Source organism: Myotis nattereri (assembly GCF_964212035.1).
Source record: "Myotis nattereri genome assembly, chromosome: 11".
Classification (NCBI taxonomy): Eukaryota; Metazoa; Chordata; class Mammalia; order Chiroptera; family Vespertilionidae; genus Myotis; species Myotis nattereri.
The window spans coordinates 23,781,770-23,806,190 of record NC_138086.1 but is presented as its reverse complement, the minus strand read 5'-3'; the positions used below and the strand labels follow the sequence as shown (position 1 = coordinate 23,806,190).

At 52.0% G+C, this 24,421-nt stretch overlaps 1 protein-coding gene across 1 annotated transcript in view; it reads left to right on the top strand.

The window, feature by feature from the left end:
* PLXNA4 (plexin A4) overlaps positions 1 to 24,421 on the top strand; it is a gene marked incomplete at its 5' end in the record, with an annotated part of 346,039 nt that overhangs the window by 249,406 nt on the left and 72,212 nt on the right. The window contains 4 exons of the mRNA XM_081102439.1: positions 11,147 to 11,270; positions 12,005 to 12,158; positions 13,429 to 13,528; positions 15,614 to 15,728. Of these exons, the coding sequence (XP_080958565.1) occupies positions 11,147 to 11,270; positions 12,005 to 12,158; positions 13,429 to 13,528; positions 15,614 to 15,728 (493 nt within the window). The remainder of the gene's footprint in view (positions 1 to 11,146; positions 11,271 to 12,004; positions 12,159 to 13,428; positions 13,529 to 15,613; positions 15,729 to 24,421) is intronic.

The following is a 24,421-nucleotide window of genomic DNA, read 5'->3' as shown; positions in this document are numbered from 1 at the left end:
CAGTAACCGGGAGCAGTGGAGCCCAGAGTGGCTCATGGCAGAGGATGGAAGGGATTGCACTGAGAATTCACATCAGCTCTGACAACCCAAGAGAATGCCTAGTCAGCGGTTGCCAACTGGTGGCCCACTGGTGGTCCGTGAGGTCCGAAAAGTTGGTGACCGCTGGCCTAGATGACACTTCCTAAGGCAGAAGGGAGGTCATTTTCTTTGTCCTACACAGTGAGGCCTCTCAGAAAGGGACCGGGCTCCAGGCCCATTGCTTCCTCGGAACCGTAGGCCAGCTGGCCTTCTGCTTGGCCGAGGCTGGCTCAGCTGCTGCTGGCACGGGCACTCACATCTGGCACTGTTCAAGGGCAATCAGAAGAGCTGGCCCCTCTCTGACGCCCTATGCCTAGGGGACCCAAAAGCAGGTCTCCGTGTCAGCTTTGATCCTGCCCGTTGACGTGGCAAGCCCCACACGGCACTGAGCTGCCCACCGTCCATCCTCCCATCCCCTGACCTGAGTTTTAGCAGGAACTACTTTCTGCATGGCCTCGGCTTCCCCTTTCCTAACATAATACCTGCCTCCTGTCAAGTGATAGGAAACAGGTGGGCTGGGGACAAGGCGAAGTCGGGACAGTTCATGAACGAGGCCGTCAGCCTGCACTGGGAAGCCAGCATGACTGCTGTCATCGCAGCTTCAAGAAAACAGCCGTGGGCAGGAACTTTGGGCATCTTCCACCAAGTCCGAAGTCCGTCCCCCTGCTCCCACCCCCACCCCAGCTGTGCAGCACCTGGGGCAGCATCCCAGCTCCTCATCTGTGGGTTGGTGATGATGATTCCTGACCTGCCCACCTCCCTGAGTCTGAGGAGAATCTGATGAGATCATGCGGTGGAAGGGCACTGGAAACCGTAGAGAGTGTGACATGCAAGGTGAGGGTGGGACAGGAATCTTGACACAGTTGGGGACGAACTGAGCGCTCCTGGGGGCCCTGCCTCTTATGACCTTGGTTGACCCCCATTGTTTGTCCAGATGGCTCTGCTTTAATTGTGTCCTTTCCTCCCCAGCGGTCTCCCAGCCTCCGACTGCCTTCCTCTGGTGGTAGATGCTCCTGCTGCCTTCCTCTGACCTCCATTAACCTGGCGGCATGCCTTATCCAGGTGTACGTCAGGACAGCCCTTGTGGAGCACAGGCGCCCAGAAGGCGGAGGCTGGGCAGTGCTTTTTCTGTGCCTGTTCCTCAGCGCTGCTGCAGGGGTGCCCCTCCCCGCCCCCCCGCCAAATGCCACTGTGGGAACAACTTTGTGAAAGTTGTGCTGGATTCTGGAGGGAGGACTGTCACAGAAATCAGTGCAATGCAGCCTCGCTTTGTGCAGACATGCTATGGGGCTTTGGATAAGAATAGCCGATTCGCATAGCTCCTGGTATTCTATACAGTCACCTCGAACACCCAATCCCTGAATACTGAACCATCATCGCTCCTAGGAGAAACACAGAGCTAGGTTCCTATGAGCCTCCGGTCAGTCCCAGCATTTTTGTCAGCCCATCAGTACATAACCATATTTTATGTATGTTTCTGTTTAAAGACACCTTATTTAATATACATTAACCTTGAACTCACAGCCAACAGCATTATAGTCTGGGCCTGATGGAAGTGTTTATTTTTTCCATAAGACACATCCCAGCCTTCTCCCACTTAGGACCACTGGGCAGCACTTCACCATGATACTTGGGGGCCATTTTAAATAGCAGAATCACCAAGAAAAGGCACAAAAATGTGAAAAACATGACACTAAATAGGCCGCAAAATAAGACATTTATACTGAGAGCTGAAACAAGAGGGCAGCAGGGTGGCCTTGTTGGACCTCTGCTGGGGGCGTCTGCTGGTGGCCACTCAGATTTTCCTCTGCTCTGCTCATGTTTGGGAGTGACCTTGAAAAGGCTGCAGTATCGATAGGAGGATTATAACAAATGTTAGCAAGTAGGCAAATTCACAAGTACGGAATCCACAGATGACGAGGACCGACTGTGTCAGACACAGTTTATAGAGGGGAAGCACCATCTGTCTCACAGTGACGGTGGTGTGGGGCTCAACGGAGGCCATAAAGCAGCTTGTGAAAGCTCCTGCGGGCCTAGGTGCTCTCTGTGACCTCGGGCCTCAGGTTGTGCAAAGACCCTCGTGTGGCGGCTGCTAAAGCCCCACACCCCTGGGAGGATGCAGCTCACGGCACCTCTAGGCCAAGGCCACCCACCCACCGTGACGCTCAGCACATCCATCCGGCCTCCCTAGCAGAGTGAATGGCCAAGGGGAAGCCCTGGCCTCAGGGATGGGGAAGAGTAGGTCCCTGGGTCCTCTGAGATGCTTGCAATCAGGGTATAATGTTTAAATTTATAGAGTGTGACCCACGGGTCCTAAGTGCACAATTTGAAAAGTTTTGACAGATGCAAACACTCAGGTAATCCATACCCCATAGAGATATGCATTTCCTTCCTCCAGAATGTTCTCTCCTGCTCCTTCCCTTTCTTCCCAACGGGCCTTTCTTTCCTACTTCTTAGGTTTAGGTCAAAGCCATTGCCTCTGCTGATATGCTCTCTTTTATTTTAAATGGATGCCAACTGGACAGTCCTGGGTGGGAGAGGTGCATGAGGACATGGGCCGAGCAGGAGGGGAGAGAGGCTGCGGCCAGCAGAGCAGGTGCAGGAGGTCGGGAGGAGCAGAGAGCCTGCAGACACTTACTCTGGACACCTCACTTTGCTAGGAAGGGAGCGTGGTGAAAATGCAGGGGTTTTCTCATCATGGGAGTGCTGTGGCTATACCACAGACCTGTCCACAGGCCTCTCACACTGACCCTGCCCCCTCTGTACCAGGGGACTATGTGAGACCACCTCTGCCCTGGCTCTCGGGATGGGGGAGAGGGTTGCCATCTGTACTAGCATCAGCACGTTTGGTAGGCCCATGTCATGGGCGAGACCCTGTGCTGAGTGATGCAGAGCCCAGGGAACATGCCTGTCAGGAAAACCAGAGCACAGAGCACCATAAAGAGGGCTCCTTCAGGTCACAAGACAGCTGTCACTTTTGCCAGCTTTCCCCATGGTTGTAGGAATAGGAGGGTGGGAACTCTGTGGGAAGGGAAAGACAGAAGGTGTGTGTGTGTGTGTGTGTGTGTGTGTGTGTGTGTGTGTGTGTAACAGGAGTGAGAAAGAGAGGGAGAGAGACAGAGACAGAAAGACAGTGACAGGAATAGGAGGCGAGCACTAGAGCATGCACAGTTCAAGGCGGAGCCCCTGCTAGCAGGTGGCTGTCATGGCTGAAAGGGCTATTTGTACTACAAGGGCACAGGTGGGTTACAGACTAAACAGGCTTAAGAAATGCTCGTGTAATTGAAACCCTCCCTCCGGTTACTCAGTCCCAATTGTCTTCAAGAGCTGGCCTGCCAGCCCCGGCAGCACAGAGGGTCACCCTGCGGCCCTTCTCACAGTGCCTCCGGCTTACTGGTGTCTAATGGCAATGATAGCTTCAACAGTGTTGGTATTTATTTGTCCATGAATTTTGAGCCTTAATTCTCTGGGCATTGATCTTGGGCCTAAACCTATGTGTTCTGACTTGGATGAAGGTAAAGGAAAGCCAGCGGCTCAGCTTGCCTTCACCTGTCCTGGGCCTGGAACCTTCCCTCCAACCACCAGGCTTGGCCTGTCCCCAGCCTCTCTTTATCTTCCCCTCCCAGGCCCAGGCCAAGAAGCCTATCTCAGACCAGCAGGTAACGGGATCCATGGCAGACCCAGCCGCATCGATTGGCCCAGACGTTACCTTTCTGAAGAAGGGTCCTCAACGTCACTCCTGGGAGGCTCATGTAACCCAAGACATCAACAGGGGAAGAAAGGATCGGCTTTTATAAAGTCTCTCCCTTGCCCCCTGGTGACCTTTCCTCTTTGCAGATTTCTTCTGTTGGAAGAATGCCCTCCCTGGATGGTTGGCACAAGTTCCTGTTCAGGATTCATTCCTTTTATTCTTTATACTAAGAAGCCTGGTGCACAACTTGTGTATTGGGTGGGGGAGGGGTCCCTCAGCCTGGCCTGCACCCTCTCACAGTCTGGGATGCCCCAAGGGGTCCTTACCGCTGCCAAGGAGGTGGGAGAAGCTCCCGCCACCACCGCTGTGCTCGCCAGGCGTGAGCCCGGCTTCTGGCTGAGTGGCACTCCCCCTGTGGGAGCCCACTGACCACCATGGGGCAGCTTCTGCATTGAGCATCTGCCCCCTGGTGGTCAGTGCATGTTATAGTGATCGGTCATTCCATACTTCAGTCAATTTGCATATTGGGGTTTTATTATATAGGGTAGTTTCTGCCAACATGGAGTGAAGGAAATAGAAGGAAAGCCAGGGGAGGGGAAGGGAAGGTGGGGGAAGGAAAGGGGAGGGGAGGGAAAGTGCTGCTACCCAGAGAGAAGGATGGGTTAAAACTAAGAACCTGTCTGTGGACAAACCCAGTCTGGGTTCAGTTTCTTCAACTATAAAATGGCAATGAAAGAGCCATGTTACAGCCGTGGTATGAAAATTAAGGGAGAAAATGTTCATGCAGGCCCATCACAGTGCCTGTAGGTAGCCCCAATTTCAATGACTGTGTAAGCAGAGCCTGTGGGTCAGATCCCAGGGCCTCCTCCCTCACTGTCCTCCCCAGAACCAAGGGCTGTGGCTGGCTGGCTGGGACAAACTCACAGCTATGAAGCCTTCTGCCTGGACAATTCCAACCAGCCATGCCACTTAGGCCATCTTCAGTGGCCCTGCGTGTGGCTGCTCATCAGCCACCTGGGAAAGTGCAAGGAGAACAGCTTATCCCATAACCATGGCTGAATGTCACCTTAATAAAGTACAAACTGATTCTAAAATGCAAATCCTTCCCAGCTGCTTCTTAGTATATCCCAGAGCCTGGTGTCCCAGGGCTACTTAACACTAACCTGCCAAGTCAGTGGCCTGTCCAAGGCTGTTTGCAGAATGTCCACACAATCATGAAGGGTTGTTAGGATCCACGCCTGCCCAGAAAACTCTCCCCTGATCCAGAGGAGAGTCCCAGACTAGGTACTAGTATATTAGGATTCTGCTCTCTGTGACTCAATAGATACACAGTATGGGTTAAGGAAACTTGCTCTTTCTCTCTCACCACTGCCTGCTCTGCCTCCTCCCCATATACATGTAACACATGCTTTCACGGCCAATGATGGTAAGTCAAAAGTCCGTCTTCTCAAAGGAGCTAGGAAAGCTCTGCCATCGTTGCAGGCTCTGAATGTCCCTCCCAGTCTAAAGACTGGGCTCCCGGGGGCCAGCCTGAAGGGCTGGGCTACCAATGAGGCTCCAAGTGCAGATATGCACAGTCATGTGCCAGCATTCGCATTCCCTGCCCAGCCATGCCATCCTGGACTGCATCAAGTGGGTGGCCCACCTTGCACAGAGCAGAGTGTCCCCTGCACCAAGCATGAGGACCTGGTGACTAACTCACACGAGAGCTCCAGGCTGTTGGATACAGTGTAGTGTGAAAGTTTATCAGAGTCAGTCAGAGCAATTGTTGGATGCGTCACAAATAATAGACAGCATCCTCCTTATGACCAACTGGACTATGAAAAGAATGGATCAGCCTGCTGTGATGTGCCTTTGCTTTCTCCTGCTCCTCTGCCCTCTGTCTCTCTCTGTCCCTCCACTCCTCTCTTCTCTCTACCTCTTCTCTCCTAACCACCCCTCATCCTTAGTAGAAATAAACAGGTTTGAATAGCACTACCTACTGACAAAGAGAGAAGCAGCCCCACTCCACTTTCTCTTTTGGAAACTGTAATTTCTCTTCTCAGAAAGAAAGAACCTCTCCAGGTCCCTGTTACTACTGCCTGAGGTTGTGTTCAATGGATCATTCATTTGAGGAGAGGCTAAAAGGAAGCCAAGGCACGACTCTGTTCAACCTGGGACCCAGGGCAGAGTCCACCATGGGGGTGGGACAGGACTACCTGGTTGCTACATAAGCCCAGATAAGTTCTCTTGGGCCTCCACTGGCCTCCTGCACCTGCTGGTTCCTGTGAGGGCCTGAGCCCTCCTCCTGCTGTAGTGACCTCACCCATTAAGTGAGGCCCCGGAGGCAGGTGACCCCAGCATCTGCTGCTCTGGCTTTGGATCTTTAGAGAAGGTAAAGCGTGGTGAGGTCACTTGCCAGCAGCCGATGACAGAGGGAAAATTATAGACTAATTGTGGTCTTCGTGTTTGGGGGTTTATCCAGGAACAAACTAAATAGTTAGGTTGAAATCGTGGAATCAGTCACTGGATTCTAGAATCATGGCATTGAAGGGACTCACCTGGTCCACACCCTTCATATAAGAAACCTACACACCATCTGCCTAGAAAGGTTCCCTTCACTATCTGGTCCGCTTCCTCTGCGTGCGCAGATGCCCGTCCTGTTTCTGTGGGAGTTCCTGAGGAGAGCGAAGATGGTGATCTTAGGAAACCTGGCCTCCTTCCTCATCAGGGTTCCCAGATGTGGAGACAATGACCAAAGAGCCCTGGGATCTCCTACTTGAGTAAATGTTCCAAGTCCTCTTAACTTTTCTATGAAGCTCAAACGCCTCATGGTCTAAATACCGACTCACCAATGGCCAACTTTCTGCACAGGCCCTGACCAACATGAAATGCTAAGGATTAGGGGTCACCTGTGGGGAGAAGCAAGGAGCAGGTTCTGGTAAGCCAGACTGGTGGACCCATGCCAGAGGACGGGATGAGGGGGTGGCCCAGGCTGGACTCACAGAGAGCCCCGTTTCCAAATTGAAATTCACTTGCTTGGTCGGCAGCACTGGGAGTTAATATCTCTATGACTGTATTTAGGAATCAATTTCTGGAGAACTTAATCACCACTTCTTTCCCTCTCCTCACCCCCTTCCTTCTCCGTCCCTTGCCCTTCTAATTTTCCACTTGGCTGGGAATTCCCCGGCAGTGCAAGTTCAGGCTTAGGGGAGGGTGGAGGCAGCTACTTCATTAGAGAGGATAATCTCATTGGAACCACTGACTTGAATAATAGCTCCTCCAAGGGACCAGGGCCATTGTCCCCAAGGGCTTGTCGCACCTTTGAACTGGGGCTGGAAAGACTATGCAGAGAAAGTGGAATGAGGAAGGGAGATAAGAGAAGGTTGGCAGGGCCAGACTCCAATTCTGGGGGCCCAGTGTCCTCTTGGGGCCTGCTTTTTGCACGTCATCTGTGGGTCTGTGTGTGGGGTGGGGTGACAATGGTGGTGGCAGGGATAAATATCTGAAAACTCAAAGTCATAGATAGCATGCACTTTTTGCATCCTCATGACATTTTTGTCACGCCTGGAAAATAGGGGACTCTGCATCTTCCCTGACCTTCAGGGCACTCCCACAGCGGAACTGAAGGGAACTTTTCGGGAGTCCTGTTGTAGGTGACATCTAAGCTGGCCCCAAGAACCATGAGTTACGCTCTACACATGTCCTCGCTCTCGCCTGGCTAATGAGAAATTGGTCCTGGAAGAGCAGCAGGCCGTTCCCCTAACAGACCCCGTGGACCTCAGAAGAAATCCATCCCCTCCTTCCCATTATCCTGTCACATCCAAGGTCAATTGCCTGTGCTCTTGGACATTTGCAGCCTCTACCATCATGGCACTAAGGGATAGTAGAAATGTCAAAGCATCCCTGGCACTGACCTAAACTTGTCTTTCCACTGAGAGCTGAGTTCCTGATAACCTGTGGCAGCTGGCAAGAAGGCAGATCTACAGCCCAGCCCACCCTCTCTCCCTTCCCTCCCTCCTGAGCTCTGGGGCGCCTTCTCCCTCATTAAGAAGGAAACTGCTATAGCTATCCCCTGTCTTTCTGTCTTTGGTTTGCCCCGTGGCCAAGTCTGGGAAAAGATTGGTGGGGTTGGATGAGAAAAAGAGAAGAGATGGGATAATAATACTAACTAACACTTATTGTGGGCTCCTTATGTATGAGCTCTGCCCTGTTCTCAATGCTGCACTTGCTTAATATTTCAAGCCTTACAAGAACCCTCGTAGGTAGGTACTGTTTTTTCCCCATTTTACAGATGATAAAACCAAGGCACCGAGAGGTTAGGATGGGATGTTGCAAAGTGTAAGCTATAGGTGGCTGCCCTGGAGACCTAAATCTGGGGGAGATGATTAGTATTCATTTGGGGTTCCCAGGAGCGTGGCAGGATTCAGCCACGTGAACTTGGGGAGCCGCAAGTCATGCCAGTAGAACTTGTCTTGAGGTCTCCCGGCCATGGTTTCTTTGTACCTCTGAAAGAGAGGCCTGGAGTTCTATTTGGTCAGCCCAGGTGTTGTTTGGCCTGAAAGCAGCCTTATTTTTCCTCTCTTCATAATTTAAAAGGCATTTTTCAGACCTACTGATTGCTCTTGGAAATAAGAACTTCAAAGTTGGGGAGTCGGTGAATAATTTAAGCCTGTACCAGCGCTCCTAGCCTGCCGCTAATGGGAGTAATAACACTGTTAATAGCGATGTCAGTGCAGACACCCTGGAAAAGTCCATAACATTAGCTTAATGGCTGGAGGTAATGAAGTCCTCCCTGAGAAGCTGGCCTGGTAAATTAACTTACGACACTTTTAGGCAGACGCCCTTGTTGCCATGGGTCCACTAGAGCAGCCCGGGGGTACCATGGAGACAACCACGCTCATGTCTGACCTTTCGCTTTTTGGATGGAAGTCCTGAAAGGTTCTGGAGAACCTACAAGTCCCGGTAATATTCCAAGTGCTGCTTCTTAGTGGCAGGCAAACAGCGAGCAGCCTGGAGAAGAAGGCTGAAGGGCAACTTTCAATTGCCCAAAGCACATGAAAGGAGCATCAAGCTGGCAGGGAAAGTGGGTTCAGTGTGCAGCAAGGGCTCTGTCCATCAATTCTTAGTCTAGCATCTCTGGGGAGGTCAAGCATGGTGGTTAAGAGGGCAGACTCCAGCCCTGGCCAGTTTTGCTCAATGGATAGAGCGTCAGCCTACAGACCAAAAGGTCCCGGGTTCAATTCCAGTCAAGGGCAAGTACCTTGGTTGCAGGCTCCTCCCCAGCCTGGGTCCTGATCGGGCCTTATGCAAGAGGCAACCAATCGATGTATTTCTCTCATATAGATGTTTCTCTCTGTCTTTCCCTCTCTCTTCCACTCTCCCTAAAAACCAATGGAAAAATATCCTCAGGTGAGGATTAAAAAAACAAACAAACATAAAAAGAGTGCAGACTCCAGTTCATCTGGGTTCACATACAGGACCTCCAATTTGCTGGTGACCTTGGACAAGTGACTTACCATCCTCTCTGCAGTTTCTCTATCCACAAGGTGTGGTTCTAAAATCTTACCTACTCACAGCATCATTAAAGGACTTACGCGACATGGATTGAAAGACCCTTACCATGGGGCCTAGTAAGCACCTGGTGACGTCTAACCGGGACTGTATTATTTAGAACTGTGTTTTTACCCCCACAGTACACATCCCATCTATTCTAAGCCATCCTTTTTGTCCCTGTGTCTTTCCTTCTTTCTTTAGTCCACCCCATTCAGTGACTTCTCCTTTGTTTGCTAAATTCATCTCTCAGATTCTCCACTGTTAGGCCTTTCTTCTCACTGAGGCCAAGTGTCTTCCTCCCTGTCTGAGGCTGGAGGAGAGCCCCCCACCCCCACCCCCAAACTTTCCTCTGTGCCTGAGAGTCACCCCAGAGCAGCTCAGGTGTCCAGGTGCCTGTCTGTCCTCATCTTTTACCCCACACCTCACCTGTCTGCTTTTGGAAGCAGATGTTCTCTCCTCAATATCTCCTTCCCACTTGGGTTCTATATTCCCGGATGTTTCATTTCCCACTAAACCCCTTGTCCAGTCTCCTCCTGCCCTGCAGCAGCCCCGACATCCACCTCCCACTGCAGAGTCTATTGTCTTTCACTGTGGAGGCCAGCCACAGGGGTGCCGGCCTGCCGTTCTCTCCGAGGACCGTCTTTCCCTGCCCCCACAGCAGGCTCAGTTGTCCAGAGTTCCCAAATCCTGGCCACTCAGCGAAGCCGCACGTCCACAAGGCTGGCCTGGCTTGGGTCAAATGCTGTTCCCAGAAGCCCGATGTGGCCCTGCAGGGAACTCCCACTGGGAGGCGGGATGGCCTGCCCCAGCGGAGAGCCCAAAGCGCCTTCCCCATGTGAAGAGTGCATTTGGGGGAGGGCCATGACTGCTATGTGCATCATTCACAAGGTCCCATCAGTTAAGATTGTAAGATCCAGGTCACCCTGGATGGGGTCCACCTGTGACACAGTGCACTTTGAACAGTCAGGACACTAAGCAATAGCAGCAGACCTTCTGTGGCAGTCTCCCCGCCCCCCCCCCCCCCCCCCCCCACACACACACACACACACACACACGGCCGTGGAGCTGGGATTCCGATCCAAAGCAGCTGGGCTCCAGAGCACACTTTGAACTGGTGCCCTCTGCTCCTTTGATCCTCCCCTCCCCCTCCCTCCCACCGGCATTTACCTCTGTCTGCTGGGCATGAGGATACAGAGGATTCTAAAAGAAGTCAGGCGCCGTTTCTCTCTTTGAGCAGCTCACACTTGGCAGGCGAGGGCTGCACTCAGCCCAATCATTGTCATGTAATCTACGAAGTTTAAATCTAGATGGTAGGACACTCCAAAGTGCCTTTACCTTTGCCTGGTGTGGGGCGGGGTGGGGGGTTGCAGGTGCACAACAGTTGAACCGTGTCTGGAAGGGTGGGTAGATGTTGGACGGGGGGAAGTTGGGGAGAGGGCTGCTCAGATAGACCAACTGACATGCGCAGAGACAGGGAGGTCTGAAAGAGTATATTATATAGTGGACAGACAAGTCTAGTTTGCCTAAAGAGTGGGGAGAGTGACAAGGCCAAGGATGAGTGGGGAGGTGGAATAGGGGGGACTTTGGGACTGAGTGGGAATGAGGTGAGGGGACGTTAGGATGACTCTCAAGTCTTTGCTTTTGGCAACTGGTTATGAGAATTTCCACCTCTATCAAATTTGGGCATGATGGGGAGGACAGGCTGGAGGAAGGAAGCAAAAGGGTCAGTCCTGGGTATGTTGAGTTTGGACACGCCTGGGGAGCCACTGGTGATGACTGGCCTCCCTGTCAGCCCCTGGACCAGGCACCTTCTCCTGAGCCCCGCGTTGGTCTCTCCTGCAGGTGCACCCGGAAGGAGCGCTGTGAGCGGTCCCGAGAACCCCACAGGTTTGCCTCTGAGATGAAGCAGTGTGTCCGGCTGACCGTCCATCCCAGCAACATCTCTGTTTCTCAGTACAATGTCCTGGTAAGAACAGTAAGACCGGGACCCAGGGATGTGGGAAGAACCCTCTCCCCACCAGAAAGGCCCGCAGCCCAATGCCCCTCGTGAGGCCTGGGCCCAACCTGGCCAGCAATGCAGTCTGAGAGCAGGACCGAAACATTACAGAAGGTGTCCCTGGGGCTGGAAGAGGGGGCAGGCAGAGAAATACTGATCCTGGGGAAGAGGCTCTGTGCATAATGGGCAGAAAGACAAGGAGAACTGTGATTACAACCATGATCCAAAGGGTGACCGAGAGAGGGAGGGTTAGGGGAACAGTACCTTTGTCTGTAGGATGGGAAGGCAGCCTGGGGGTACCATGGAGCAGAGGGAGACAGGGGTATGATGGCTCCCACGTTAGTGCACTGGGCACTGGGTGGTTGGCATTGTCATTTTTCCAAACTCTGGGACGATGGAAGAGGAGCTTGACCAGAGGTACCTCCGTCTGTCCATCTTTCTTACTCCATGCAAATCCGGAAGCATCCCTGGGGCCAGATCCATTCACATGTAATGAAGCTTCTTTTACCCCCTCTCTTTACCTCCCACCGCCTTCTCTGTATGCTCTTGTAATAAATTGGGTCTCTTCTCTCTATCACTATTGCCTTACATTTTTCTCTTTTCTTTCTCTCTGGTCTCTCTGGCTCTCTCTCTCTTTCCTCCTTTATGCCACACCCTTCTTTTCCCCATTTCACTCTCCTCTTCCTCTGCTGGGCTGTTCACAGCTGGTCCTGGAGACGTACAATGTCCCGGAGCTGTCAGCTGGTGTCAACTGCACATTTGAGGACCTGTCAGAGATGGATGGGCTGGTGGTAGGCAATCAGATCCAGTGCTACTCCCCGGCGGCCAAGGAGGTGCCCCGGATAATCACGGAGAATGGTGAGCAGTCCCCGGAGGCAAGGCTAGGTGTCATGGCTTCTCCCCCACTCCCACTTGGCTGAGAACTCAGGACAGACATGGGAGGGGGCAGGGGGCAGGAGGCAGGGGCTGAGGAAGTCTTCAGCAAGGGAGGGTCAGAGGAAGGGGTGTGGGTTGGTGGATATGTTACAGGAAGAGAGAGATGAGATGCCATTCACTGCCCTTGGAATTGACTATTGAAACCAGGTGAGCATCAAAGAGTCAAGCTCATGCTCAGTGAGAGCAGCTGCAGAAGGTGGGTGTCAGGACAGCAATTCGGTCAAGTTCAAGGTTGTACTGGAACCCGAGAGGGCTGTCCTGGAGGGGCAGTGGAGGAAGGGGTGGGGGAGGGCACCTGGCTCCTTGCCCCCTTCCCACACTGCTGGGTCTCTGCACCCCCGCCCTGCCCTACCTTCCCAGAGCTGCCTGTTCGTGGCCAGCTGCATTGGGAGGGATGGGGTGGACAGAGGCCCAACGCTGGTGAGGGACAGACCCTGCTGGGCAGATTGATTCCACCTTGGCCCTCCCATTTGGGCTTGTCACATTTGTTCCGAGCTGATTGATTAATGAGGCTCTCAGGGAAGCACAGGACCAGGCTGGAAGTGGGGGCCTGGGGTCAGGGCTATGAATTAAACATGGGCTCCAGATCCTCCCTGGCGCCAGCTGAGGATCCCAGGGCTGCCTGTCTGAGTGGAGCCCTGAGTCCACCTGAGGAGGGGCATTGGGACAGGATTTCTCTTCACAGAGATGCAACTGCGCAGGCACGCGCGCGCGCACACACACACACACACACACACACACAGCCTTTACGTGGTTTGTGGTAGCATTAGTGAGAGGCGATACATTTCTCCTGGTGGCTAATCAATGTGTATGTAACTCATGAGTCTGGCATGGATCTCATGTGTGTGAATGAATGCACATTCAAATACCTGTTAGAGTGTGTCTATGTATATGTGTGAGTTTGTGTGTGTGTGTGTGTGTGTGTGAGTGTGTGTATGTGTGTGTACATTACAGAGAGCAAATGCAGAGTGTGTGCCAGAGGTACAGTGTGGGAGGAGGAATAAACCAGAACCATCATCTGTAGCTGCTCTTGGGGTTGTCCTGGGCCTGGGCCTGCTGAGTCAGAACAGTTAGAGCAGGGAGCACCCCTCAGGTCCAGCAGGCTCCCCTTTCCCAGGGTGCATAACTGTCGGCGTGACCCCAACACAGGGCCTTGCCCTCCCCCTGACCTTGTGCTGGCTCTGCCCCACAGGGGACCACCATGTCGTCCAGTTGCAGCTCAAGTCAAAGGAGACAGGCATGACCTTTGCCAGCACCAGCTTTGTCTTCTACAACTGCAGCGTCCACAATTCGTAAGTGCCCCAGCCTCACTCAGCTCCCTGTTCCTGGGGTCAAGGTTCATCCAGAGATAGAAGAACCCACCACCATTCCCAAGGAGCTCCTATTTAGGGACCCTGCAAGGAGGGCCTCCTTCACCCCCAGAAGCTGACAGGCCCCTCCTCTGGTACCCACGGGGTTCATGGAAAGAGAGTAGAATGAGCAGAGTGAGACCCTGCTGGGCGGGCAGCTCCAACCCCTTGCCCATACATCTTCTCTGGCAAAAATCTGTCTCACCTGACACACTTCCCCCATCTGTTGAGGAGGGGGCACATCTCACCTGAAGCCTGGTGAGAGGAGGGGTCTGATTAGGGAGCGAAGCCACATGTCTGGTAGGGTGGGTAGTCCAACGAGTCACTTTTTGCTCAGCTCTGCACAGGGCCCTCAGGCTGGATCAGGCTCTGCCCTGTTTGGTAAAGCCTCCCTTCCCAGGGGCAGGTGGGGGGCAGAGGCTTGAGCTCGGAGTCAGACCAGCTGGAAACGTAGCCACTCTGTGCCCCTGTGTCCTCTGGGAGGGGGAGGTAGTAGTTCTTCTGGGGATGTCACTCAAATGTTGAATCGCCAACATGGCAAGGGCACTGTCCCTGAGAGCAGCTGCTGGTGGGACAGTGCTGGTTGCTGCCCTGCCCCTCGGCCTGCCTGGCCCACAGAACAGCTGCCGTGGCTGGAAGAACTGGCACCAGGAGAGCAGTCAGCACCCTGTCTGGCCCATTCTTTGGGCATTGCTCAAAGTTTTGCTGTTATATTATTACTTCCTTTCTAAGATGATGGAGTTGGAAAAGGTACAAGTCTTTTTTTTTCACCATAGAAACCTTTCTCCAACCAAAATTAGGTGTGGAAACCCAATAAACATAATAGATATAAGCAGGAGCTGCTGTTGTTGAGCATGGCGGGGGCCTGAAGCCCTCTGTTTAGGAAGTCCACATGTCTCTTTCCTCACACAGTCCCAAAGAAGTTCTGTGGAACCCCCGGGGTTCCATTGAGCACAGTTTGAAAACCCTGCTCGTTTTAAAATGCTGTTCTATTTTCCTCTTCATATAGGACAAGCTACTTCACATAACCAAAGACATTTGGGGGACAAGTGGGACTTTAGGGTTTAGCCATCTGATTATGGCAGCCTTTGAATCTGAGCGTGGCTCTCTTTGGGGCCCTAAGTAGGAGGGAGCCAGACCTTCCAGCCATAAACAAGTGTTTCAACACCGGGTTCTTTGTCTGCCTCTTGCCTCAGGACTTCCCATGGCTTCACCGCTTGGTGGCCTAATCCCTCACTCCCCTTTTGCCCCTGTAAGATAGCAGAGTAGTAGATAAATCATGTGTGAATTTCCATGCCGTCCACAATGTGAGTGAAAGCGTGTACTATGTGCAAAGCAATGCATTGCTCTTTAGACAGGTAACCAAAAATTAGTAAGACCCAAAGACTCGATCCCTGCCCTCCAGCAGTCATGCCTAGTGGACTAGTGGATGGACTGGACAGTGAATAAGCAAAATATAACGCAAGGCCAGGACTGCCCAGAGACATAAACAAAGGGCTTGGTGGAGTAAGGGTCTGGTCTGACCATTGGTCAAAACAGGAGGAGGAGTGGCCACATGGAGGAAGGGGAAATGGTACTCCAGGTGGAAGGATGGCACAGAGAGAGCCTGGCATGACCGAAGCACCCAGCACGGGTGGGGTCATGGACCTGGACACCAGGGAGGCAAGGCGTTTGGGGTTTACCCTTTGGAAGAGGGAGTCATGTTGGGGTTTTGAGCAGGAAGGAACTTCTATAAAGTTGCCTTTGTTTCCTGGGAGTGAAGGGTAGAGGTGGGGTTTCCATTCCACTGAGGACAGCCTCAGAACTTCCTTCCGTCAGGGTGGGTGAGAGGGAGAAAGCCAGAGATGCTTGGCTGGCTGAGGACTTGAAGAGAAAAGGGATGGGTTTGTGTAAGATTTTCCCTTCCTCAGTATGTGAGGGTGGGTTCTCTTGCTACTAAAAATGTTCTCCTAGACCCTAGAGTTTAGGATCTCTATTTTGGGTTCACCCAGGTTCTCTGATTTGTGCCTCTTCCTCTTCTGTGCCCAGGTGTCTGTCTTGCGTGGAGAGCCCATTCCGCTGCCACTGGTGTAAATACCGACACGTCTGCACCCACAACCCCAAGACTTGCTCCTTCCAGGAAGGCCGAGTGAAGCTGCCTGAGGTAGGGCCCAGAAGCCAGAGTGGAGAGAGCTGCTTGCTGTGAGCAGGGGACACACAGGCAGGCCTTCCCTTAAGAAGAGAAAGCCAAGGCAAAACCCACAGGATCACCCCCTTGTCCCGAACCCCTAGTCTTAAGGGACCATGTTAGGAAACCAGTAACAAGCAAAGCTCTGCGCTGGGACCCAGGGTCTCGGGGTCAGTCCTGAAGGTTCAGTTCCGGACAAAGGTGCATTCAGGTCACTCCAGCCAGGTGAGTTCTAGAACAAGTCCAGAGAAAGGAGTATGTGTGTGTCCTGGAAATGATTGTAAGCACACACAAAATTGTGCACAGGTTCCTCAGAGCATGCACAGAGCAGAACTGAGATTTAAAAAAATTTTTTTTGAAATAAAATGAAGAGAATGAAAGGATGGTCTCCTTACCCAGAGCAGTGGTTCTCAAATTGTGTTCCCCAGACCGGCGGCACCAGCATCCCCTGCGAAGCTGTTAGAACTACCAAGTCTCCCAGCCACCACCTGGGGGAGAACGTCAGGGTGGGGCAGGGACTCTGTGCTTCCGCAGCACAGGCCGCTTTGGGAATCACGAGCTGGAGTTGGGCTCCATGGCTAAGATGCTGTGTCTCTTTCCCCTCCTAATCCTTATTCTTATCCTTGAAAGCTGTTCATCACTGCAATAGAAATACTCTGTGCCTCTGCTGTTACCTTTCTTAGAATGTAAGTGTGTGAGCAAGGACCTCAAAGATAACAGGTATAAAGACACTTTGCAAAAGTCTGCTATTGTTTGAATGGATGGTGCTTGTGTGACTCCCGCCACTGGGCCGGTGGTTCTGAACAGAGAGGTTGCTTTAGGATGCTGTGATTTAGAATACGCATAGATACACAGAAGAAGGGGTTGTGGGAGCCCCCAGACATAAGCCCCTCCCTCCCCTCCATCCTCTCCCACCCCTGCCCCCCTCCCCCTCCCCGCCCCAAATACAATGGAGTTTGTCTGTGGCTGGCAATGGTTGCTCTGGATTAACAGCCAACGGGCCCACCCTTGGCATGAGACTCTGACAAAAAACTGGGTTGTGTCCTTGATCCTGGGCCTTTATCTCGGGGCGTGGGGCCAGGAGCAAAGGGTTGGTTCACCCACCAGGACCAGGCGCTGAGAGCCTAGGAAGCAGCCTCTTATTTTAATCAGAAACCTGCAAGTTACTGGATGGAAGCAGAGACACGGGTTTCCGCCTCTCTCCACTTCCAGACTGGTGTACCTGGCAGAGGTTTCCCCTGTGGAGAGGCCCAGGAGGAAAATGAAAGCAGAGGCATTTGAGCTATCTGGCAGATTTCAAAGGCCCCTAATCATTTAATTACTCTGAAGGAGGTTTTCAAATCTCTGCTTTTTCTTTCTCATTTGCTGCTCTCGTCCCAGGTTTCTTTTAAATATATAAAAGGAACTTGCATCTGCTGCTCAGAAAGAGGAAAGAAGAACTAGGAGAGAATAAAACAGAGCCACCATGTTTCCCAGGGCAATGCAAGGATCCCTACAAAAGAACGAGTCTTCAAGGATTCAGGTGGCACACCGCCCCATATGTACTTGAGACTGGCAAAGGCTGCTGGGGATTCAGAGGACTTGGTGCCAGGACCCACAGGAGAGGGAGAGGCCTGAGGCACATGGCCATGGGTGGGGGGGGGGCGTGGAGATGGAGTGACCTACCAGGTCAACCTTTAGCTCTTCCCATTTCACACGAGCCGTTTATGGTGAGCCTGGCAGGCCCCTGCAGCGAGAGGCTCCAGCACACTTGGAATGGCCATGCCTCCCTTACACATTATTGAATGACATTGACTTTGGCTCCTCTTTTTATTGGATGTTTATGCTCAGAGAAGGAAATTTTAGGGCTGTGCTTCTGGTCCAGGCTTGCAGGCTACCTTCTATCCAGCTCAATACTGGGACCATTTTGAACATAAGAGGAGAAGCCCGCGTTGACCACCTCATGATGGTCATTGGAGCAGCATCTTCCTAGAGAATGCACCAAAGGGAAAAAAGTTAATAAATACCTGTAGACTATTGACTGGTCTAGCCATTTTGGGTCAGTGGAAGGAGGTTATTGTCTTCAAGCTTAAAAGAAAGGTTGGAAATATGGTGAATTTTTTTTTTATGTTGCAGTTTAGTTTTCCATATTTTTTTTTTTTCTGGGAAGAAATCATAGCCAGAATAAGGGTTAACAAAGAAAATCACACATTTGAAAGGTGATTCTGTGGAAGCGCCTGATACAAGTGTCCCTTCTCTGCAGCCGAGGGGAGAGCTTGCTCACAGCGTGGCACTCTGAGACCTTGCTGGGCAACACCATTTATCCTTCATTACCCAGCTCCTGAGCATTTCCCACATGCAAGGCATTGTGGGAGGCTTAGAGGTATATAAGAGACCTGCAAATCTGTATTTAGACAAAGAGCCACTGGTCACAGGATCTATAATAGTAGATGGGAATTAGCTAGAAAGCATCTAAGAGAAATCCATGCCCACAAAGTGGTCTTATTGGGTGAGCATTCCAGTGCAGGCTTAGGTCTCCCAGTGCTACCAACAGGGACTCACTCAGCTTCACGCCTGCAGACCCCGGGCCCTCCAGGTGCAGACTACCCTCGTGGGTGAAAGTGAGACCCAAGTCCAGTGGTTCCTGTGGAAGTGCCTGGGTGTTCATTTCCTTTTAAGTTTGGAGTGTGGGGATCCAGACAGGGTCCTTTTGTTGGCCATCGGGGATGCTGCCAGGTGCCTGTTCATCTACCCAGCCCCATCCTGAACTCCCAGAAGGCTTTTGTCTGTGCATCTTCCAGTTCCAACACTGGCTTTGTTGACTGTCACTGGGGATGTTGAATTACCTTTATTATTTTCTGAACAAAGAGTGCATTCAGGTGAAGTTATGGGTCTGGAACAGACAATTGGTCAATCATTGTTGTTATTATATTAATGGCATATATTCTAGCATAATTACAATGATTAGAAGTAGAATGACCAGTAACATATGTCCTTTATAGTAACTGTATTCCAGTGAAAAGGAATGATTGTGTTTCAACTAATGATGGCATTGTGGTAACCACCCTGGGTCTTTAGATCAGCTGCCAGATCCTGGGCACCAAAGAGAGGAGGGAGAGGAAGGCGAAGGAGAACTGAGGAGGATGAGAGGGTCTTCCTGCTCTCAGTCCTGTTCCCCAGTATCTGCTGAAACTCCTTGCTGCCCATGGAATGGCCTTTTACCGGGCAGCCATGACCAGACCCTGCCCTCCCCTCTACCTAATGCAGTGGTTCTCAACCTTCTGGCCCTTTAAATACAGTTCCTCATGTTGTGACCCAACCATAAAATTATTTTCGTTGCTACTTCATAACTGTAGTGTTGCTACTGTTATGAATCATAATGTAAATATCTGATATGCAGGATGGTCTTAGGTGACCCCTGTGAAAGGGTCGTTTGACCGCCAAAGGGGTCACGACCCACAGGTTGAGAACCGCTGACCTAATGGGAGGAGTCACTGGTCCCCAAATGGCTTTGACATTCCCAGGCCCCTCCACCTGCTGACCTGAGCACCCCATCAGGCCCACACACTTAATAGCAGTGATCTGTAGGAAGCAAAGGTGAGCATCCACGGAAAAGCAAATTCACTGATAAAAATGTGTCCTCAGTGGACTTGCTTACTGTTATTTCCCACCTAAACTGAAAAGCAGAGTGAGCTGCAGCTGGATGGTCTGCCAGAAAGTCAGAGCACATCTGGCCCACGGGGCCCGGGCTCAGAGGAGATTCCCGTAGCCCCTCTCTTCTTGAAGTTCAAGCAGAGTTTGCTCCAGAGAACAGCTGTATGATCAGAAGAGGCTAAATGAATTCTATTTGATTTCCAAAGCTGTGCTTGAAAGGCTCGCCCAACCTTCCTGACCACCCCGCTGCCCCTGAGAGGACATCCGTTATCCAGAACGGATATGATGAAATCTGCCGAACCCAGGGGCCAGTCCCCTCCGGGACTGAAGAGCTGGCAAGACAGCGATGCCAACCCCTGGGCTATGGCTCACTCCTGGTGCTGAGATGAGCCCCATTCGCTCAGGGCGGTCAAAGGCACTCACCTCCCTGCAGGACTCAGGGGAGTCCTTGCAGAGGAGCCATTCCTGGGACCCAACCCAAAGGTGCAAAACCACTTTGCCATGCCCTTCACCCTCTTTTGAGAAAAACACAGCCAAAACCAGCTAAAGGACTTGCTTCCAATCCTCGCAGAGCCCCCGCTCCAGGTATTCCATTCCTGGGTTGCCATTTCTCCAGACAATTGCACTTTCCATCAATCTCGTCTGCCCCTCCCCCATTAAGGTTATGGGTATTTCCTTTCTGTATTATTACTTTGCTTTCTCCATAAACCGGCCCATCGTAGATCATGCTAATGGCGTTATGAACTTGGGGAATAGCAAGAAAATATATGGTGCGTTACATTTTGGTATTGGGCATCACGGGTCTGAGAAGGTGAGTGTAAATTTTGGGGGTTGGTTGGGGCTAGAGCTGGCTTGTCTTTGGAATTGATGGGGGTTGAGGTGACATGGAAGGGAAAGGTGACCTACAAATTGCTTATTCCTTAGCTGCCCCTAGATGCTGCCCCAGCCCAGCTCTCCCCACCCCCCACAGTGCCCCAATCCTGCTGTAACAACAACCAGGAGAATTAGAGCCCCTATCTTGTAACCACACCGGGGACTGTAAATCCATAGCCTGCCATCCCCTCCACAGGCAGCACCAGCCCTGAAGGCAGCCTTTTCCCTCCCAGCTCAGCAGCAGTCTTTCTGTCCTTGTTCAATTATTTAAATATGCAATGAGACCTCGTGTAAAGCAGCCATTGACATGCTGGACATGGTAGCCTGGGAAGCATCCTTTTTGCTTTCGTACTTTGGCTTGGTGTTCCTTCTCAGTTAGCAGTGGAGACCGCAGTATGCACGGGGCTGGGCAGGTGACCTGGAGCCCACCAGAGTCACCTCCTGCAAGCCAACACATTGAAGGTTTCCTTGTGCCTCAAGCCACTGCCACTCCCCACCCCCAGTCCATTCTTACAACTGCAGAACGTAGCCACAGGCAAAACAGCCTCTGAGGGAATCTGGTTCTCACGCATGCGCATGCGTTTGTCTCCAAATCATCTTGCTAAATGCAGGTATTTCCCACCCTCTGAGAGGGAGCTGGCCTTTTCAAAGGATAGTTCAGAGAAACATCTTTCTTGAAAAGAGAAGGGACATACGTTTGAGGAATTCCAGGTGGGGACTGGATTATCATCTGGGACGAAAGTCAGATGAGCAGGTGTAAGTGCTTTTGTTCACTGTCCTTGTGGGAACGGAGTAGGTAACTGATGTCCTGAGTTTCTTTATCATGAACACGGGCAGAGAGGGGATCATATGTGTTGTGCTATGAAACAAGAGGGCACATGGGAACATATGTGCCAGGGGATGGAGGTGGCAGAATGCATACTGGACTGAATCCTTATACCCCTTGTAGCATGTTAACCATGTTCACTGGAATCATAACATCATACTCTGTCTACTGGAGCCACACCTGCCTGTATCATGGTACCAGTTGCAATATACCAGTTAATATAATATTAAAATACTTCCCTCCTTGTAGGCAAATAGCCACTTCCAGGAGGCCCTCCTGCCCCACAAGTCCCCAGCCCCTCCAGCATGCATTCAGTTGGTCAGTATTTTGAAAACCCCACTTTGAGCTAGTGCAGCGGGCACCATTATCCCCATTTTAGAGATGGGAAAACTGATTGTCCTAGATCATCTATTGGGTTATCAATAGAACTGGGACCATAACAATCATGCAATCCAAACATGGTTGCCTGGTGGAGGTATGCCTCAGAGCACGTAAAACATGCAGCTTCAGGGTGTCATCTCCTGTTAGGAGAGCAGTGGACAGAACTGGGACCTCCCTACCTGTCCCCCTTGTGTTTGGGGCCCTTGGAGCTGTTGAAATGGTCACACTCCACTGCAGATCTGAAGCCAAGAAGGACGGAATAAGCTGGGTAGCAGGAGCATGGCGTGTGTGTGGGAAACACACAGGCTGGAGCAGGGGAGATGGAGCCTTCGGAAATGCGGTGGGAAAAGAAAGTTGGTGAGGGCCAAGGTGCAGCCTGAACTGAGGGGCAAAGATGAGGAAGGAACACATTCTTGTTGACTGCTCGCTTGCTCTGTGCCAGCCACTTATATATGGCAGTTCACGGACTCCCCCAATGCCCTTTGGAAGAGGAGTGGTTAATCCCCTTGCTCGTTAAGGCAAGCGATGATTGACTCTGACAATAGCAGGAGGGAGACAGATTTGTCCTCAAAGGTACACGATTCCCCAACTCGGCTCTTTCTAGTTAAGGAAGCTCCAAGGTGAGGACAAGGGGTGGCCAACCTGAGCTCCCGGACAGTGGGCTTCAGACAGGAGACGTGGGAAACATGGGTTTCTCTGAAATTCCCAGGAGAAATAAGCGATTTGTAAGTCACCTTTCCCTTCCATGTCACCTCAACCCCCATCAATTCCAAAGACAGGCCAGCTCTAGCCCCAACCAACCCCCATTTGACCTAGGGGTAGTCTGTCCTGGGATCTCAGCATGAGGCAGGGCAGGATCAGGGAGCTGGAGTGGGTGAAAGGGGCAGCTGTCCCTTCATGCCTGTTGCCTAGGAAAAACTTGCCATGTTACATTTCAATTAGGAGGGATTCCAGGGTCAATCAGCAGTGCCACCAGAGGAAAATGGGCCCTGCCCAGCCCTGGGCCTCTCCAATTATTATTAATGAACTTACTCTCAGAGCTGCCAACCTTTTTATATGCAAACTAAGGCTTTATGGGGCCACTGACAATCAGGACTCATTAGAGAACTCATAACAAGCCTCAGTGAGAGTCTCACAGGGGGAGAGCTACTGCTTCATCCTGTCTCCTGGACTAGAATCAGTGCGCCCCCAGGCAAGGTTCCAGGCCACCTCCAAGCTCCCCAGTCCTGCTGGCCTCAGGGAGATCCTTGCTGGCCCACCACCCCATCCTGAGGTGCTCCCGCCCACTGGTAGGAACTGACCTCTTTCATTAAGGGGAGGCAAGATGGGTGGATTGGCATCTGAGTTTGTTAGCTGCCAGCACATCTGCTGACACTGAGCCATTATTTTTCCTCTCCCTGCCTCGGTTTCTCCTTTGCAAAGTAGAGGGATCCATTAGGTTGGTTCTGAAGACTGTCAGGGTCTAGACAACCTCAGTACACCGTTCACGAGCAGCAACATTTAGCTGTGGGACATGGAGGTGCGAGTCCAGCACTCCTGCTCTGACTCCAGATGCAGCCAAAGACTCCCCCATGCAGATGTGGATGGAGCAAGAGGAAGGTCAGGCTCGCACATGCTCTAGGGGAGGAGGGCTGCCCAGGAGTAGAGTGAAGAGGGGAGTCAGGACTGGCCTGGACCCTCAGCCCAAGAGATTGTCCCTCCTGATTCTCCAACAAGCCCTGTTTCAGTCCTGAGCGTCATCCTTTTCACAAACTTGCTCTTGTCTTCCGGGCCCTGCACTCTCATCTGGCTGGAGGACGGGTGGTGATGGCAGTTGAGACAGGGGCACAGGATGGACCTACTAAGACTCTCTCCGCATGTGGGCCTCAAAGTCTCTGGGACCCATTCACTCCAAAGCCTCAGGGCCTGGTGCTGGCTCAGCCCGCCCCCCTCCCCCCAATGCCTGCCTCCCTGCTGCTTCTCTTTAATTGTGGTAAAATGTACATGACAAATTTACCATCTCAGCCAATTTTAAGGGTGCAGTTTAGTGCCATTAGGCGCATTCACATTGTTATTCACCATCCATCTCCAGAACTTGTTCTCCTTTCCCAACTGAACTCTGTACCTATTAAATAAGAACTCTCCATTTCCCCATCCCCAGAACCCACCATTCTACTTTCTGTGTCTGTGAATTTAAGAACTCTAGGGAGCTCACATGGGTGGAATTGTGTAGTATTTGTGCTACTGTGACTGACTTGTTTCACTTAGCATAATGTTTTCAAGATTCAGCCATGTTGTAGCGTGTGTTAAAATTCCCTTCCTTTTTAAGGTGAAATAATATTCCATCATATTATACATCACATTTTGTTCACCCACTCATCCACTGATGGGCAGGTGGGCTGCTCCCCCCTTTTGGCTATTGTGGATAATGCTGCTCTGAGCATGGGGTTGCCAGTTAGAGTCCTCGCTCTCAGCTCTTTTGGGCGCATACCCAGGAATGATTGCTGGGTCTGCCCCTCTCCTAGCTGCTCTTCAGGATAAAGGTGAGGGCAGCCTGGAGGCAGGGAGGGGAATCAGTTTAACGGCCCTGGGCCTCAGTCCCCTGAAGCCAGGCTGCAGGGTGATCAGGAAGGACTGCCGAGACCGCTCCAATCATGGCATCAGGACTGGCTAGAGCTGAATGGGTCCTTGGGTTCCCTCCAGTCGACAGATAGGGAAATCGAGTCTCAGAGTGGGGATGGGCTCTGCTTAGGGTTCCATAGCTCATCAGACACTCAGCAGGCCCTGAGGTCTTCTCACCCCGACTTTCAATGACAGAGGGGCTCACCTGCGCTTTCAGACCCAGGAAGGACAGCTGCCAAGTTGCCTGATGGCCTCCCGCCTGCCCTCCCCCACAGCCTCCTCTGCCTCTCTGCTGGGGAAGGTGCCCGGGTGGGGGCCAGCAGCCTCTGCTGAGATGTGTGTGCCATGCTTTTGA